Raw genomic sequence first — 16048 nt, 5'->3', positions numbered from 1 at the left:
GGGATTCTAGTTATGTTATGGATGTACTTTTAGCATCATACAGCTGTAGCTACCAAGAGACTGTTGAGTTCTGGGTAATGCCTGCAACCTGGGGATAAATAGGGGTCTTGTGGGTATTTTAACCTGTTTTGTTTGCTTTTTTTATTGTTATGGAGAGTCAAACATGAATTTAAAATATAAATGTAAAAGCCTTTTAATCCAATCAAAATCCGAGAACATCTATTGACAATTTACTCTGTACACCAGCTCAACATTTACAAAAATTAATAAAGAAATGAAATGTGTTTGTGTATAGTGTGTATACTTTTGTGTGAGACGCACACCCAACTGCTGATGACCGTACTGTAGTTTTGAAGTGTTGTATACATTCTCAGTTGTTCCAGGCCTTGTCCTCTGCAGCCTAATGAAGATCATTACATCCTATAAGACGTTCACCAAAGTACCAAATGTTTAACACAACAGCGTAAGCAGAGCTACTCACTGAAACTCTGCAAAAGCTCACATATAGACAAATTAATGCACCAGTGACAAGTGCCTATATCTGTTTTCAGTATCCATTACATAAAACCAGAAGCTATTGCTATTTGCCATATGTTAGGGTTATAACTGGTGGTTGTTTCACTGCCAATATCATAAGAAGTTGATCTTTTATCCTAATTAGATAGTCTATATGATGACATGGGTCTATTAAATATGCTTTAATGTAATATATACAGCCATTGCACAGGCATTATGTGCCAGTAGGGGGCGGAATAACTTCACTTTGTCCACCTCGGGAGTTATTTTCCCCTGCAGCTTGTCTGCTGTCTGTCTGTTGTTTTGTGTGCATGTAGAGAGTGAGTGAGTGGAAGCGGAGAAACAAAAGAACCACTTTGTGTGTGTGAGAGAGACTGCATGTTGTAATGTGACCAATCTAGGTACTGCCTTTCATCATTTGCACTTATGAAACAAGAGGTATTTATTTTTATTTATCCGAAAGTAGCCAGTCTGTTGAGCCAAAGCAATATCTGAAACAGGCGCGGCTTTGTTGGGTTGTCAAAACCAAGAGTTTGTTTCTTTGTTGCCTGTTTCATGTCATTTAGTCAGCTAGTTTTAGTTCATTAGAGCTGAGAGAAGATGTCCACTGACTGCCAGAAGACCACTGCCAAGGCCATCCCGTCGACCAGGAGGGTGACCATCAACGACGCGACGCACATGCCCCACGACTACTCCTCTACCCCGGGAGGGACCCTGTTCAGCACTACCCCGGGTGGTACGAGCTGTTGTTACACCTCTTATGAACTTCTATGTGCCGGGGAGACGTGCTTCTACCCACGGTCATACATGATTTAGGCTCTTGTGCACAGTAAACAGCTGTATGGGGGCTAACTCCATGCGGTCGGTCGCTGTCAGAAACGCCACCGTGCACAACCAGCTGCTAGCTCCGTTCAAGCTAAGTGCTAGCGCTGAGCTATCAAGTGTTTGGATGCAAATAGAGGCAGATTAAGTAACGTTGTTGAGTCTAAAGCTGTGGAGTAACTGTGAGTGCGTGCATGTGGGTGGCATATCGTCCATTGCAACTTGTTTTCTGGGTGAAATGAGACGTGTTTTCGGGGTTTTATTGTGGGTTTTATCAGCTGATGTTGAAGCGTTAGCGACACCTACTGTCCGCTGCCGGTAATGGTGCTCCTGGTGGCCATAGGCGCCTGTCCAGCTACCAGTCCACATTATATACTGTATTTAACCGGTCCCTACAGACTGAGTTACTCTGCCCCTTATACACTAATAATAGAATACACTTTCATCAAGAAAAGTACCATTTATAGATGGTTATACGGTTAGATTTGATGGAAAAGGCTTCTACTGACGGGTCTGCAAAGACAACCTCCCTTAGTAAACACATTCATGGCCTTCAAATTTGAGTTGCACCAACATTGCTAGGTTTAGATGGTGGAGGAAGCTGCAGCAGAGTAATGATGAGAAGTGATGAATGATGACTGAAGCAGCTGATGGTCATCCTTTTTCTTTTCCTACCTCCAAACACAAAAGGTACCAGGATCATCTACGACCGAAAGTTCCTGCTGGAGTGTCGCAGCTCTCCAGTGGCCAAGACTCCTCCGCGAGGTCTGCCCAAGATTCCCGGGGTGACCAGTCCTCCCTCCGGAGACACCAACGAGAAGGCCCGTAATGGAGAACTACTGAACAACAACAACATCCCTGCACCTGAAAGCAGCAACACTGGTAAGTTCACTCCTCAGGGTGACTGTAGCTATTAAATTTATGTAGCCCCTGAAAGCTGCAGCACTGAAAAGACCTCAGTTATGTCACATGTATTACTGTCTGACATTAAATTATTAACCTGTGTTCACATAGCAGTCATTCTCTGTCTTTCATTGATGATAGAAGCCAGTTTGAGGTTTGAACACAAGATAAAAGGAGGTCATTTGTGCCTTTTTATCGTTCAGCCTAAGATTTTGGGGGGGTTTCTTCGTAATTTTGCCCTAACTAATGAGTAATAATAATATTTATTCATATTGCACCTTTTTAATAGATAAAATTAATCTCAAAGTGCTTTACACTCAAAAAATAATAAAAACAAAACACAATAGATACATGTTAAGTAGCTATTCTGTCTTCAGTGGACAGTGTTGGAGCATAGTAGCTAAAAGCAGTTTCCCTGCTCGTTTTGTGGGCTACTTCAGGGACAGTTAAAATACCAGATTCAGAGGCCCTAAGCGCAAGTATAAGGACCTTATTAAAATAACTTCTAATATGCAGTGTAGCTAAAACAAGAGTAATGTGCTCTCTTTTTTCCTAACTTTTGTTAAAAGTCAGTATTTAGTGCTGTATAAGTCCTGTCAACATAATTTTCTGTCAGTTGTAGAGTTGTTATTTCTATAAGTCGACTTTCAGCAACCTGAACATCTTCGTCAGTCTCACATATGCTTGTCAACATTTTCTTGGCTGTGGCACAAGATGGTGACTTATCCACCCCACCTACAAAGCTCTGATTGGGGTTTGGAGCTCAGCTATGACCTGATATGGTATCTTATTAGTTTTTGTCAGTTTTATTCTTGAATGACTGATTACTTATACAGAAAGTTGCAGTCCATCAGAACTAACCATTTATTTAACACATATTCATATATATCTGAGTTTGTTTCAAAAGACAGACACATATTTGAAGGCATTTCAGGTTAGATAACTTATTAAAAAACATATTAGATGTTGATTCTTGTCAAATTAAATGAATCATGGACACCCTGTGGTGAATTGGTCACTGCCAGATGTTATTTATCAGTTTATGATCCTCCAGTTGTCCTGCTGTGAGTTCAATGTAATACAAGACTGTTGAATCCTAATGTAGTAAGACATTTGCTTTATGAAATATTTGTGTCTTCTCTATTTTATTTTGTATAGGTGATGACGCACAGTTTGAAATGGACATCTAGGTTGTCCTGGAACAAGTATTAAAGTCAGACTTACCAACAAGATGCTGTGAAGAGAAGCTCAGGAGCACCTTCTCTTTTCCCATCATCCATACCATGAGGATGGAGGTTCGCCTTCAGTGTCTCCAGTGTCTTAGTGTTTTTAAAGTCTGTCTTTATCAATCTCATTTGCTTGTTTTGTCCAGAACAAATCTGTAATGAAACTTTTTTCTGTCTGCCTCAAGGCTTAAACCTGATTTATGTGTGACAAAGTGTGCCTTCCTGTAGTGGCTACAAGTTTAAAATCAACACTGAGTACTTAACACCAACAAAGCCTCATTCATAAGAACAGAGATAATTGAAATGAGCTGAATTTATAACCATTCCAGAAGGATTTGTCACTCGATGTGCTTTCATTTCGACACGTCCTGACACCTCTCTTCAGATATTGCTTTGAAATGTTCAAGATACTGTATAATTTGTTTTTCCCGAAGTGTCATACAGAGAATGTAAAAACAATTTTTTTGATCAAATTTTTTGGAACAGATTTTCACACAGTTTGTATGGTGACAAAGCATTAAAGCAATTCTGTGCTCCTATTGAGTCTTGTTCTGTCTTGTCAGTGGATTATAATTTCACAGCAGTCAGGGTAATGTCTTCATGTTTATCGGTTCACTGGTCTGAATACACATTTCTCTTGGACTGTGCCACCTGAAAGAGCAAAAAGCCATGAAAGCCATTGATTATTTCCACAATAAAAAGTAAAGATTAGATGACTACAGCCGAGCTATTTACAGTTCAAATGTTTCCTGATTTAAAGTGAAGAGTTAATACACATCTTGGAATAATAAATCTTGACTATGACATGTTGCTCAACAGTCTTTAGCACTTCCTGTGCTCCACTGATTCACCACAAGTCATATCAGAGGAATTCCTCACGGAGCTCACTGGCAACTGATAACCTCAGTCAGTGGACTGTATAAAGAGAGGTCAATACACAACTGTACATAGCTGGGAGAGACTCCCTCCCTCCTAAGAGCCAGATGGGGTCATGGAATCATGCAACATTTCTGTTCCACTTCTCTTTCCCAAGTTTTGGTATGTTCATTTTGAATTGGCTTACCAGGCTTTTCCCTTTTGATGTGAGTCTATTCCAAATAATGGATGTCCCAGGACGTCTCAGGCTACAGAGTTAGTGGGTTTTCTAAGCTCCTCTCTTTGTTCTGCAAGTTTCCAAAAATGTGCAAAGTCAGGTGCAATTGGACAATTTACGATCTACAGATGTTAATGTGAACAGTTGTGTTCAGCTTTCAGTTCCCTCTCTGCCTTTTACAAATGCATGCTGAGATATGCTTCAGTTCACCTTTGCATTGACCACTGAATAGGACTAAACAGGTAAAGAATTTGCAAAAGATGTTATCGCATGTAGGTAAATGGTGTTAAAGGTATCTGATCATTGGTGCACTGAATAACTGCAGAACAGGACCGTATGTTGCAGAAAGTAGTACTTTAGGTCCACTAATTTGAACACCACTACTGACAAAGATTTTAAAATGTGCAGGAATATAAGATAACTATTTATCTGCATTAATTGGTAATTATTCCCAGTAAGAGTGAAATTGTCTGACCACCAAACAGAAAGGTTTGTTAAGTAGATGTGAGAGAACTGACACACGATGTGGAGGTGATGATATCAAGCTCTCCTGCTGTGTTTGTGTTTTCTGGACAAACTGTTTGTGCATCATCATACACATCTTATTTCATCATCTATGTAAAAAACATACCTTTTGTGGTAAGTATAAGCTGGTTAAAAGCTTTCAGGCATCATTGCTGGCAATACAATTGAGTACAGTTGAATAAAACTGAAAGTTACCAGAGAACTTAGTCTGGTCTTGTCTTGGGTGGAGGTGTGGATTGAACGGTTTCAGTCCACCCTGTCCTTCCCCAACAGTAGCTTCAGCATCCAGACGTTGACTCTCTCCATTCCCTCACATTGCTCTCTGTTTGTTTGGGCTCTCCTCTTGTCACCTCTGCTTCCTGACACCCCCGTCTCCCCAAAGTANNCCCCCATTGCTCCATCTTTCAGTATACTTTTTGGGTTGTTACCTGTTTGATCCCAATCAACAAAAGAAGCCTGGCCAGAAAGGACACTAATGACCTCTGATGATGTGTGTGCTGTAAAAGCCCCGAAGATGTGGATTGGAGGTGAGGAAGGTAAATACACTAAGATGTTAGCTAGTCACAAGTCACAGAAGACAAGTGGGATTAAGATGTAGATGAGTATCTACGAGCAGGTTGAGGCTTTCTGTTAGGTCACAGAGGTTGTACAACAAGTTTATGAGGATTTTGTTCTATTTAATAGCTACTGCTGAGAGATTCAATGAAAATCACTACAAATAAAATCCAGAAAAAACTGGACCATTTATATATTTCTTTCTAGATGTACTGCTAGATATTGTAATACACATATTTTTTCTGCTCTTAATGTCATGTGAGCACCTTGATCCCCCATGGATCAGTAAGATATCTCTGATTCTGAAGTCCTGAATATTTTTTAAAAGGTTGCAAATCATTGATTTATGCATGGAAGCAAATAATGACCATAAAGATTTAAATGTTATCTAATGTTATTAATAATACCTTATTGTTAAATTTAAAATTCAAAATTTTTTGCACTAAAATATTTTAATTTGAAAACCACCCCATTCCCTAAAATGTCCTGTGGTCAATTTAAAAAAAACTTGCACAATAACACAAAAAAACCCTGAAAAATATATTGCATAGGGTTTTAAACTCAACACTATACATATTTAGGGTTCATGAATACCCGATATTCAGAAACTATGTTCAAGTTCAGTCGTGTCCAAAAAACACAAAACATCACAATCATGTCAAAATAAATTGTTTTAATATATTGTTTCATATTTTATGTACAAAATAAACATTTTAATGTATAAATAGATAAAACATAACATTTGCATAATGGAGCTTTCTTCTTAAAGATATATACTATTGTGGACCACCCAGTATGGATGAGATAAAATCATTCAAAGTTAACAGTCATATCCTGTAGTTTGTTGAAAAAGGCCATGACTAGGACTCTCAATTTACACAAAGACAGTAGAGAAACAGTTGAATTAAAGTTCAAACTCCGTTGCTAGTGGTTCTTGTGACTGCAGTGAAACCGGCGATGGGCTGGCCTTTAGTGACAGCCACACTCTTCGACAATCATGTCCTCATGATGCCGCAGGGCCAAATCATCGTTCTCGTAGTACAGCATGGAGAGCGGGCTGAGGCGTGTTGGCACGCAGGATGGGCAAGACCCTCTTTCTGGATGGTGATGTCGCAAGAGGCTCTGAAAAATATATGAATGATTCACATAAATAAACCAGCAACTAGACAACAACTTGTGATTGTTTAAAATGATAGAGTTGAATGGGATCATGTTGTCATCTTACCTGCATGTATGCATGGTTGGTGGGACGGAAGGACTCATCAAGAGGTGTAGGACACTCTCCCTCACAGCGATATGCATTGTAGCGCTTAGGGTGCACAATCCACTCGTCCCATCCGATCTGGTCAAAGTCCACCCACATGTCCACCTTCCGACACAGAGGCCTCTGGGCCGGCTCTGCTGCTGCTGGTGCAGCCGTAGGTAAAGCTCCGTCGGCCACCCTCAACCTCTCCATTCTGTTCCTTTTGTGGCGTCGACTTTGACCGTCACTGCTGACTCTGTCCCTGGTCACATACTTGGAGTTCTCCACGGTATGAATGAGACTGTATGCTGTATGGCCTTCCTGTGGCAGGTTATGTTTGGAGAAGATGACCATTGTGACCCGGTTCGTGGTTGGATGGTGAATTTTTCTTTGCCTTGACCCTAAATTCTCCAAGAGGGACTCAGTAATCTTCCCTTCATCCCCAGCACCGCTCCCATGGTCCATGTCAGGTTCTCCTGAGGCCTCTTGGCTCGGCACTCTATCTCCCTGGTACAGCCAATATTTTAACAGAGCAGTCACATTAAAAACCTTCCAGGAAGACTTAGTGCTGCTGGGTGATGTACCGAAGCTCCCCAGGAAAAGGTGCTCATCCTGGCATGAAGTGCTGCCCAGGTTACAGCTCTGCTTCCTGGAGTGATATAAATCCACAGTGGCACGCTCAGAGCCAGAGAAAGTGGGAAGTCTGATCCGAAGTTCTGCCAGCTGGACAAGGTCACTAGTAGACACGGACGACATGTCAAATGTGACTGTCCATCTTTCACCCACTTGATGGCAACCTAAAAATGAGACAAAACATTAAAATGAGAATCCACGCAAAGCAGTCAGCAGTCTGGATGATTCAGGGGCAAACCAGATCCCTGGACAAATGTCAAAACACCAGAGTGAGAGGGTGAACAGGACAGGATGTGTATTGAACCCCCCTGTGCAAGGACGTCTGAGGGCTAATATACACACCCTCTCACATAAAACAGAGAAAGCCTTTAAAGTCGAATAAGCATTTTGACACTTGCTAGGTTGTAAAAAGGGAGGGTCTGATAACACAGATAACGCAGCAGCCAAAGAGCTGCTGGAGGATAGAGCACACTGAGGAGAAACTAACATATACAGGATATAACATGCTTTAAATCCAGTAAGGTAAAAAACAATAAGTAAAACAGTTTACTCACCTCTGGCCATCAGACTTAGGACGGAGTCAGAACTGTGTGCTGGCGGGTTTTCGCCCGGTGTAGTGATGGTGTTGACAGGTACTGACAACAAGGAATCAGCCGTCCTGAAGGAGCGGTACAGCTGCATCATGTACAGAGGGTATCTGCTGCGATGACTCGTGGAGAGATTTCTGAATGCTAAACTAGCCTCGAGGCCTGTGTGATGTCTGTGCCCCTGAGTGGAGAAAACAACTCCAGAAGAGCAAAAGAGGAATGTGACGAAAACTGTCAGGACTCTAGCATCCATTTTAACTAAATCTCACAAAGTCTACTGCAACAATAATGAGAGAGAGAGAGAGAGAGAGGCAAAGATCTCCTTCCTCTAGCTGAGCTCAGGCTGAAATGATGCTATGTGCAGACGGAGCTCCAGCCAGGCCCCTTTATAGTGGACAGCTGCCCTTTGATGACCCCTGACCACTCCAGGCATCTTAACAGCCCCTCTGATCATCAGAGCACATCAGAGGGGCAGAAAAAAACAAACATTTAGCCAAGGTCATTGTCCTGTCAAACTGCCTGGCTTTTTATATTCATTGAGGAACCTAATCCTTTAGAAATGTAAAAATCCATTAACAAATAATTCTTTAAGTGCTGTACAGCCATTAACACCTTACTGTTGAGCAACAGTGGGAGAAGTAAAGTACAATTTCACACATACAGAAACAAATAATAAAAGTCAAAGATAAAATAATAAAACAGACTTTTAAGACAAACTTAATATTTAAAAACACAAAATCCTTTTTTTATTTATTTAACAAACATTAAATACAACACTTGTCTTATCTGCTTGTTCCAGGTTGTCATTCGGGAATGTGTAAAACAGTAACATACACAAAAACTGTATTATATTCAGTAAACGTTCCAAAGGTCATATTAGTGAAAGCACATATAATTTATAATTTGAACAAGATATAAAATCACTCAACAGTGTTTCTCTGTGTTTCAAGCGCTCAGATGTGTGAATTATTGTGTTACAGATTTCAAATTAAATCGACAGTACAAGAAGTAACTTCAAAACCATGATACAACACATAAAATAACAACAAAAGATGTAACAATCTAAAAGTCTCTTTAGAAGCAACACATTTAAATAGACAAAACTGTGTGTTTTATGTAGTATGGTCCTGTAAAGACAGCAGCTAAACAAAAAGAGAAAAACTTTTATATTACTTTATATTTCACTCTATGAGACTTGTGTGTAGTTATGTGTCAGTTAACACACTTGACTGACTGGTCTCATCCGTTTCCCGCTGCTGATCTTCTTATAAAGCATTGAAGAAGTTCTTCACCTGTGTATGAAAAGGTGCTTTAAGATCACAGCGGATCAGAAACATGAAACGCATCAGACATCAGTTCAGAAAAAGGGAATGTGTCTGACAGGCAGGATGAAAAATTAGTTCCCAAACATTAGGACGGGGCCCCCGTGTGGTTGTCCCTGGCATAGCAGCTATTACAGCAAAGTGCAATAAATAAAAACATACCTTGGTTATAAACTGCTCCCGCACCTCTGGGTCACTCTGAAACTCCACACTGGCATCGAGTTGTAACACAGGGATCTGTTTCAACTTCTCAAAATGTATTCTGAAAAAAGAGAGAGAGCCGAGCTGTATTACACAAAGTCTCCAGACCACACACTGCTGACTGTCATCTGTTCACAGCCGAGCAACAAACAGCTGCGAGGTAAGGCATTTAAAATGGTCATTGAACAGGAATCTGAGTGAAGCATCCTGCAATGCTGGTCATTTCACTTTCTGAATGTATTTTATTTTAACATTTTACATCAGATTCTGGTTGGATTATTTACAAGTCTCTCCAGATTTTTACACTGTGCACATCAGGCCTGCATTCACAGTAGCCACCTGATTATTATTAAAGTGCATCAAAAAGGATCTATCAGCCAGAAGACTTTAACTTTACACTTCAAAAGGTTGTGTAATGTTGCGTCATTGGAAATATTCAAAACATAAAAGTCCGAAGAGTGACAGAGAGACGACACAGACATCACAACTCACTCAGTGCTCTTCTCAACAAGCCACCTCTCATGTTGAACGTGTAGCTTATTCAGATAGTCCAGTTTCACTCCCTTCTCTTCTGCCCTTCCCCGGCGCTCCAGACGCTCCATACATTTCTGAGAGTTAGAAGAGTAATATTTGAATAACACAAATATAAACAACAAGTCAAAATGATGGGCTGAAAACATCTTCTTCCCTCGTGAGTTATTGTCAGATTAATTACATCTCTTGGGAACATTAAATCTCTGAGATTCATACCTGAGGTGGGGCTCTGAGGTAGATGATGCCCTCCAGCTCCACCTGGTGTCCAAACTGCTCCACCAGGAGGGAGTGCCAGTCCTGGTAGACTGCCCACTCTGTAGAGTTGATACAACCCAGATCAAACATGTTCAGGGCAAAGATGTATCTGACAGGACAGAGAGTCAAGTTTAATTTTACACAAACAAAATAAAGGAGAATGCAGTTAAAAGGTAAATAAAGTACGTGTATCCATTTCATGATATTTATATCATGAGCATAACTTTGATCAATAACAATAATAATATAGTTATAATGTGTCAATTTATGGACAGTGGAGAAAGTCTGCAGCCTCCTCGCTCTGATTGAAATCATTTTAGTAAAAAAGACATTAACACCTTCTCGCCTATATGAGATGGTGATGGGTCTTCTACTTAAAGGACCCAATCCTGGAGTGCCCTGACTCACTCACCTGTCACTGTAGACTGAGCGCTCATACACCTGGACAGGTGTTCCCTCTGAGCTGAGCAGGTGAGCAGGAGGAGGCTGCAGCTGAGTTCTCAGCCGGCTCATACAGGAATACGTCTGAAACGTGTACGACCAGCGCTGAGGGTCCTGGTACATCATCTCAAGCAGGTTGCTGACTGTTGTCTGGGGGGACCCGTCTGTCCCCTGTCAAAAACAGAAGCGGAGATGGTCAGCCTGGCCTCCTTTTGATTGTTGTTGGGGGAAAGATATAGATGTGAATGTGCGCAAACCTTTGAGGTACCACTCTCAATGTTCTGCCACTTGCTTACAGGTTCTGCCACCACCTCCCAGTCTGGACAAGCTGACTGCAACAGTCTTGCAAAAGTCGACTTTCCAACAGCTGATAATTGAGATGACATAAGACAGGAGATCACATATAGCTCATAGAGTGGCCCAAAAATATTTCATCTTATTTTGAAATATTGTAACTTACCAATGTTGCCCTCGATAGAAACTCTCTTTACTCGAGCGGATCCAGCCTTAGTTGAACTTGAAAAGCACCTTGAACAAGAAAAACTGAGCCTCCCTGACTTACTGGCCATGGTGCTGAGGTTATTTGTCTGAGTTATGGCCGTGTTTCCAACTCCCCAGACGGTGTTAGGTGTCTTCCACGATGAAGGAGGCGCATTGTGCCCAAATCTCATGAGCTGTATCAAACCTGTCTGCTGCTTTAATGTAGAAACACGGTACAAAAGAGCGCATCGATACAGAGTAGACATTATGATATAAATAAATACAAGTACATAAGGATTACAACATGTATTTGCATGTCACCTGGTGCCGGCTGACGTTAGTGAGACAACCTCATGGTAGCTCGCTAATCATCTCCAGGACGTAGCTGACATGAACTTTCGTTATCAATCATCGATTTACAGCTATATGTGCAACTGTTCCTACATTTATGAACACCGATATATCGCTTGAATTGCGCTCACTTTTTCGTGCCTCGCATATTTACTGCCGGTAGGTGAAATTAGTAGAATAACTTTATATAAAAATGTGTCCAAATGCTACAAACAGTAGCAACAGGAATCACTTCCGGTGTACAAGTTCTGTACTTTCGCAATAAAAGCATTTTGACAAACCGTATCCTGCTTGTTTGAGACATTGACAATATTTAATTAGTTTTAACTTAAACTATATGGGGGGGAAATGATTAATGCTGGATTTTACAAGTCCGAAAGTACTTGTGTTTTGCCCTGAGATTTCCACCAGATGAATGAGGTTCATTTTTATTTCTGTTCATGCAGAAAATCTGTAGACATACAGGTAAGGCATAACATGTTTTTTTCATTTTCACATAATTGCATTTGTGACATTTAAAGCCGTATAGTTTTAGTGTTTCTTTCCTTGAGTGTGTACCTTGGGATAATGCCTGTTAATCATTCCTGCTGACATTTGGATAATTTTTCTTTCTTATTTACAAGAGAGAGACACTCTTTTGTTGTCAACCTCAGCATCAGACATTCAATCAAAAGTGTTAATGGACTATGGAAATGGGTCACAAAATATGTGTCACAGCATCACTTTTTCACCCCCAGCCATGTGACTTTGAAGGCATCCAAAGTTTTATTTCTAGGGTTTGATCTTGTACTTCAATCAATTTACTTTTCAAACTGTAACAATTTGCATGAAAATGTCAGCTACAAGAAATGTCAGCATCAAACAAATAATATATGTTTGGAGCCCCACTGGCACAAGTAAGTGTGACAATGTCAATTAGGATTCTATAATGCATAATAAAGGTACTTTAGACACATGCAAAGCACAATCACACATTGTAATTCATTTGAATAAACATTTCACACTCATTTAACAATCCAGCATAAAAAAGCTTTACAATTTACATACTAAAGTTAGAATATTCACAGTAAAGTTTCTTCAATTAGTTCTAAATTACACATTATTATTTAAGTTCCAAACCTACTTGAAATACCAAATGTATAATCATTGGTTAAAACAACAGAGGATAAAAAAAATAATAAAGATTGAACTGCTTTTGTGATTTGATTACTGTTGCACCAGCAGTAACTGACTCTCAGTGCCTTGTGTTTTTGATGGTGATCTTTTGAGCCGCCTTAATCTTGAAATCACCAACACCTGAGGGAGCAAACCAAAGTGAAATTAAAGCAGCAGGTAAAATAAATAAAAAAAATGCTGTATTAGTAAGTCACAATGTATATGTGTGTGTGTTTCCTCACCCTCACTGAGTGCAGTACCATCGGAGGAGAGGTGCCAATATCTGCGGTCGCTCTGTCTGGCCTGCTCTCCATTCACCGCACTTAAGAAGGGTCCCCACAGACTGTTCTCCTTCTCAAACCTGCCAAATAGCATCAAATATTACTCATGCAGGACTTTTGTTTGAGTTTAAAAAGCTGAAATTTACCAAGTTGCATCATATGAACTCACGTGAAGCCAACATTTCCCGCCTTGAGAAGTTCAAGGGCTTCCAACAGAGAGCTGCCCTTTGGCACATCAACAGAGTAAACAGCAGCGGCCCCGCTGGACGTCACCACTTCCACGATCACAGTCACTTTGATGTTGCTTGGTAAAACCACCACAGGATTTATGGGCTCCAGCACCAGAGTGTCTGTAGAAAGGCACACACCATGACAACAAGAGTGACAACCTGAAACCACCTGAAGTGAATGCAGGGGGAAGAAATAACTCTGCACATACCATCCTCATTGTTGCACTCCATGCTTTTAACTGTCAGGTAGGATTTCTGGTGGAGAGCTGGCAGGATCTGAGATATGGCCATGGGGTTATGGTATGTGTTGTTTCTGGCGTCTGCCCTCATGGCCTCCATCGGGACAGCACACTCTGCAACTGGGCTTCCCATTGCCAGTAAGGCCTTGAAAACATCAAATAAGTACCCTTTTAAGCTGCACAGGTGGTGGTGAAAGAGACAAGGGGAGCTGAGCAAAAAAATATAAAAAATAAAAATAAGGAAAAAGATCCTTACTTGAACTGCAAGGCCTGTGCTGAACTCATTGCCAATGTGACCATCGGTCCTACGAGAGGCCAAGAGCTTCTGCTGGATCTTGGTAAGGGCTGTGTCAAGCTCAGCAGCGTTGTGCACATAAAAGCCAGCGTCCTTCACACACTGCAGTGCTATTCCAGCCATGGCATAGATATCTATGGAGAGAAAGTAGGATTCAAATGTGCATATTTGACAGACAGACAGCACTGGTATTATCTTGTTTGCAGCCATGCATCTTTGTTGACAGTCAAACAACAAACGATTGTGAATGGTAAGTAGATTACCATCTATTAGACAATTTTCATCACAAGAACTGAGATGTATCCCTGCCTGCATATTTCTGCACTTTGTTTATTTAATCATATCATTTATTTAGGAAGGTTTCCCTCACCAACACTCTCAGATTCTCCATGTTTGAAGTGCTCATGTTCGACTGCCTTGATGAGCTTGTGGCTGACATGGTGGTCGACCCTGATGCTGCTCACGCAAAGAGCGAGCACGCCCAGAGAGTACTGGTAATAGTTGGTCAAAGGGCGTTGGCTGACTGCGAAAAAGGAGAGGATAAACGAAAGAAACCAAATTATATTAAAACATGAAGAAATTCTCCAAAGCAACAGACACTACAACAGATGGAATTTAGTTGCTCTAATGACAAAAGTAGATTATGAAAATAATCTTCTAATAACATAAATACAAAACATATAAATTATATAATGTTACATTGTTTCATTTACTTCAGGTCACCCCAAGTTTTCTTTTTTTTTTTGATTTCCTTTCCACACTAAATAAACTTTGAACTCATTTTGTAGCACCATGTAAAACTAGATGGTGAACACTTTTTATGACCATGTTGGCCTCCAAAAGGGTCAAAGGAAAACTTACAGGCAATATGCTCTTTTTCTAGTTCCATCTGCTTCTTCAGGTGCGTCAGCAGCGTCTCATTCCTCTCGTTGACGGTGAAGTTGACTGTGTCAGAGCAGGAGGACTTTAAAGCCAGAGTGTACAGCGCCAAGACGCCGACCACAGACTTGCTTTTAGAGAGAGAGCTGAGAAAGACACAGGAAACTTAAGTTGAAGGGAGAACATCAGAAAATAAATCAATGGAAATACAGATTTAAAATAGAAGAAGAATGAGGGCATTTGTAAAACAACACCTTTGAATGTTTTTGTGCAAATCACTTTTCAGTCTGGCCAGGTGTTCTCTCTCCTTGTTCAAGTTGTGGTGATTGGAAAGCCGTAATGCCAAGTGAACACTGGGATTGGGAAGTCCTTCCTGCGTCTCCAGAGAGCGAAGGAGATTCTTATTGAGTGACAGGAGCAGCTCACTGTTGTATCCTTCAGTATCTGGGTTAAAATATTAAAATAAAAATATTTCTCAGACGTTTCGGTCACAGGCATAAAAGTATTTCAGTAACTCCTGCTGACAACATGAACTTTCAAAGCATTGCAAAACCAGAACTGCAGCATCAGCAGTCACAACAGGAGGAAACAAAGACTGTGCAGACTTAATAATGGAAAGAACTCTTGTTGTGTTCATGTTTCAAATATGTCTCTCTGTGATATTTAACCTCATCACTGATGACCAAAAAGGGGGCCAACATTGTCGGTAACTGACAGTTGCTCAACTTTTGTCACTGAGCAAGCAATGTGAAGGCCATTTAAAATCAAATTGCAAAATCAGTGAATGTCCAGACCAGTGAGTCAGTGTGTTTGCGCTCAGTTTGTTTGTGTTTCCCTGAGTTTATATGTATATTTATATATTTTATGCACCAATGGCCAAGACACATTCCTCGTAGGTGTAAAGAACCTACCTTGGCAATAAACCTAATTCTGATGCTGATTCTGATTCTGAACAAAGTTAGTCAGTCAGGGTTTTTAATGATTGGTAAAACTGGTTTTATTAAAAAATAATTAAAAATACTTACCACATGGTTTGCCAGAAGTAAAAGCCAGGAGGCCGGTGATTATGACCAAAGACAGCATTGTGGACAACCTGCTGGACAACAAAAACAATGAAATCAACATATTTGTCTAAAATGTTAAAGTGACAACACAAGTACTGTAAAATGGGGAAATCAAAAAACCTCTTTCTAGTCTGAAAGTTTTTAGGTACTTTAGAGAGGCAGATACACAGATGGCAAACAGTAAATCCTATAATAACTGCATTAAAATACCTATGGCT

General features: G+C 40.5%; 4 protein-coding genes across 9 annotated transcripts in view; 1 reads left to right on the top strand and 3 right to left on the bottom strand.

Moving 5' to 3' along the window:
- Positions 1 to 789: 789 nt before the first annotated feature.
- Positions 790 to 4006, top strand: eif4ebp1 (eukaryotic translation initiation factor 4E binding protein 1). Of its 3 annotated transcripts, none has more exons than XM_035658919.1 (4): positions 790 to 954; positions 1097 to 1252; positions 2029 to 2220; positions 3400 to 4006. In XM_035658919.1, exons 2-4 carry the CDS (start codon positions 1117 to 1119, stop codon positions 3429 to 3431), a joined length of 360 nt encoding a protein of 119 aa, XP_035514812.1. In that variant the 5' UTR covers positions 790 to 954; positions 1097 to 1116; the 3' UTR covers positions 3432 to 4006. The 3 variants fall into 3 exon arrangements, with proteins under 3 accessions (XP_035514812.1, XP_035514810.1, XP_035514811.1); XM_035658918.1 differs by having other exon boundaries at positions 792 to 954; positions 1083 to 1252; XM_035658917.1 differs by having other exon boundaries at positions 791 to 1252.
- Positions 4007 to 6373: 2367 nt separating this feature from the next.
- Positions 6374 to 8356, bottom strand: spaw (southpaw). Its single transcript, XM_035658108.1, has 3 exons — positions 8071 to 8356; positions 6866 to 7680; positions 6374 to 6762 (listed from the first exon to the last, which is right to left on the bottom strand). The coding sequence occupies exons 1-3, from the start codon at positions 8354 to 8356 to the stop codon at positions 6610 to 6612; spliced, it is 1254 nt and encodes a 417-aa protein (XP_035514001.1). The 3' UTR covers positions 6374 to 6609.
- A 711-nt stretch (positions 8357 to 9067) lies between these two features.
- Positions 9068 to 11983, bottom strand: dguok (deoxyguanosine kinase). Of its 3 annotated transcripts, none has more exons than XM_035658110.1 (8): positions 11658 to 11983; positions 11317 to 11551; positions 11114 to 11223; positions 10828 to 11027; positions 10377 to 10524; positions 10119 to 10234; positions 9588 to 9687; positions 9068 to 9395 (listed from the first exon to the last, which is right to left on the bottom strand). In XM_035658110.1, the coding sequence occupies exons 2-8, from the start codon at positions 11525 to 11527 to the stop codon at positions 9369 to 9371; spliced, it is 912 nt and encodes a 303-aa protein (XP_035514003.1). In that variant the 5' UTR covers positions 11528 to 11551; positions 11658 to 11983; the 3' UTR covers positions 9068 to 9368. The 3 variants fall into 3 exon arrangements, with proteins under 3 accessions (XP_035514003.1, XP_035514004.1, XP_035514002.1); XM_035658111.1 differs by having other exon boundaries at positions 11317 to 11548; XM_035658109.1 differs by having other exon boundaries at positions 11317 to 11983.
- Positions 11984 to 12406: 423 nt separating this feature from the next.
- The window catches only part of tcn2 (transcobalamin II), a 3873-nt gene continuing 231 nt past the window's right edge, over positions 12407 to 16048 (bottom strand). The window contains exons 2-10 of one of the 2 annotated variants that reach the window (XM_035658106.1): positions 15792 to 15859; positions 15021 to 15210; positions 14749 to 14912; positions 14258 to 14410; positions 13849 to 14021; positions 13563 to 13737; positions 13293 to 13473; positions 13085 to 13203; positions 12407 to 12983 (exon numbers count right to left, since the gene is read on the bottom strand). In XM_035658106.1, coding sequence (XP_035513999.1) covers positions 12922 to 12983; positions 13085 to 13203; positions 13293 to 13473; positions 13563 to 13737; positions 13849 to 14021; positions 14258 to 14410; positions 14749 to 14912; positions 15021 to 15210; positions 15792 to 15849 — 1275 coding nt within the window. In that variant the 5' untranslated portion in view covers positions 15850 to 15859 and the 3' untranslated portion in view covers positions 12407 to 12921. Of the gene's footprint in view, positions 12984 to 13084; positions 13204 to 13292; positions 13474 to 13562; positions 13738 to 13848; positions 14022 to 14257; positions 14411 to 14748; positions 14913 to 15020; positions 15211 to 15791; positions 15863 to 16048 lie in introns of both variants that reach the window. The other variant, XM_035658107.1, reaches the window with a different exon arrangement.

The sequence above is a fragment of the Morone saxatilis genome, unplaced genomic scaffold (genome assembly GCF_004916995.1).
Source record: "Morone saxatilis isolate NCDOM2014 unplaced genomic scaffold, NCSU_SB_2.0 Contig16, whole genome shotgun sequence".
Lineage (NCBI taxonomy): Eukaryota > Metazoa > Chordata > Actinopteri > Moronidae > Morone > Morone saxatilis.
The sequence above is the reverse complement of the archived record's forward strand: the minus strand, read 5'-3'. Positions and strand labels throughout refer to the sequence as shown.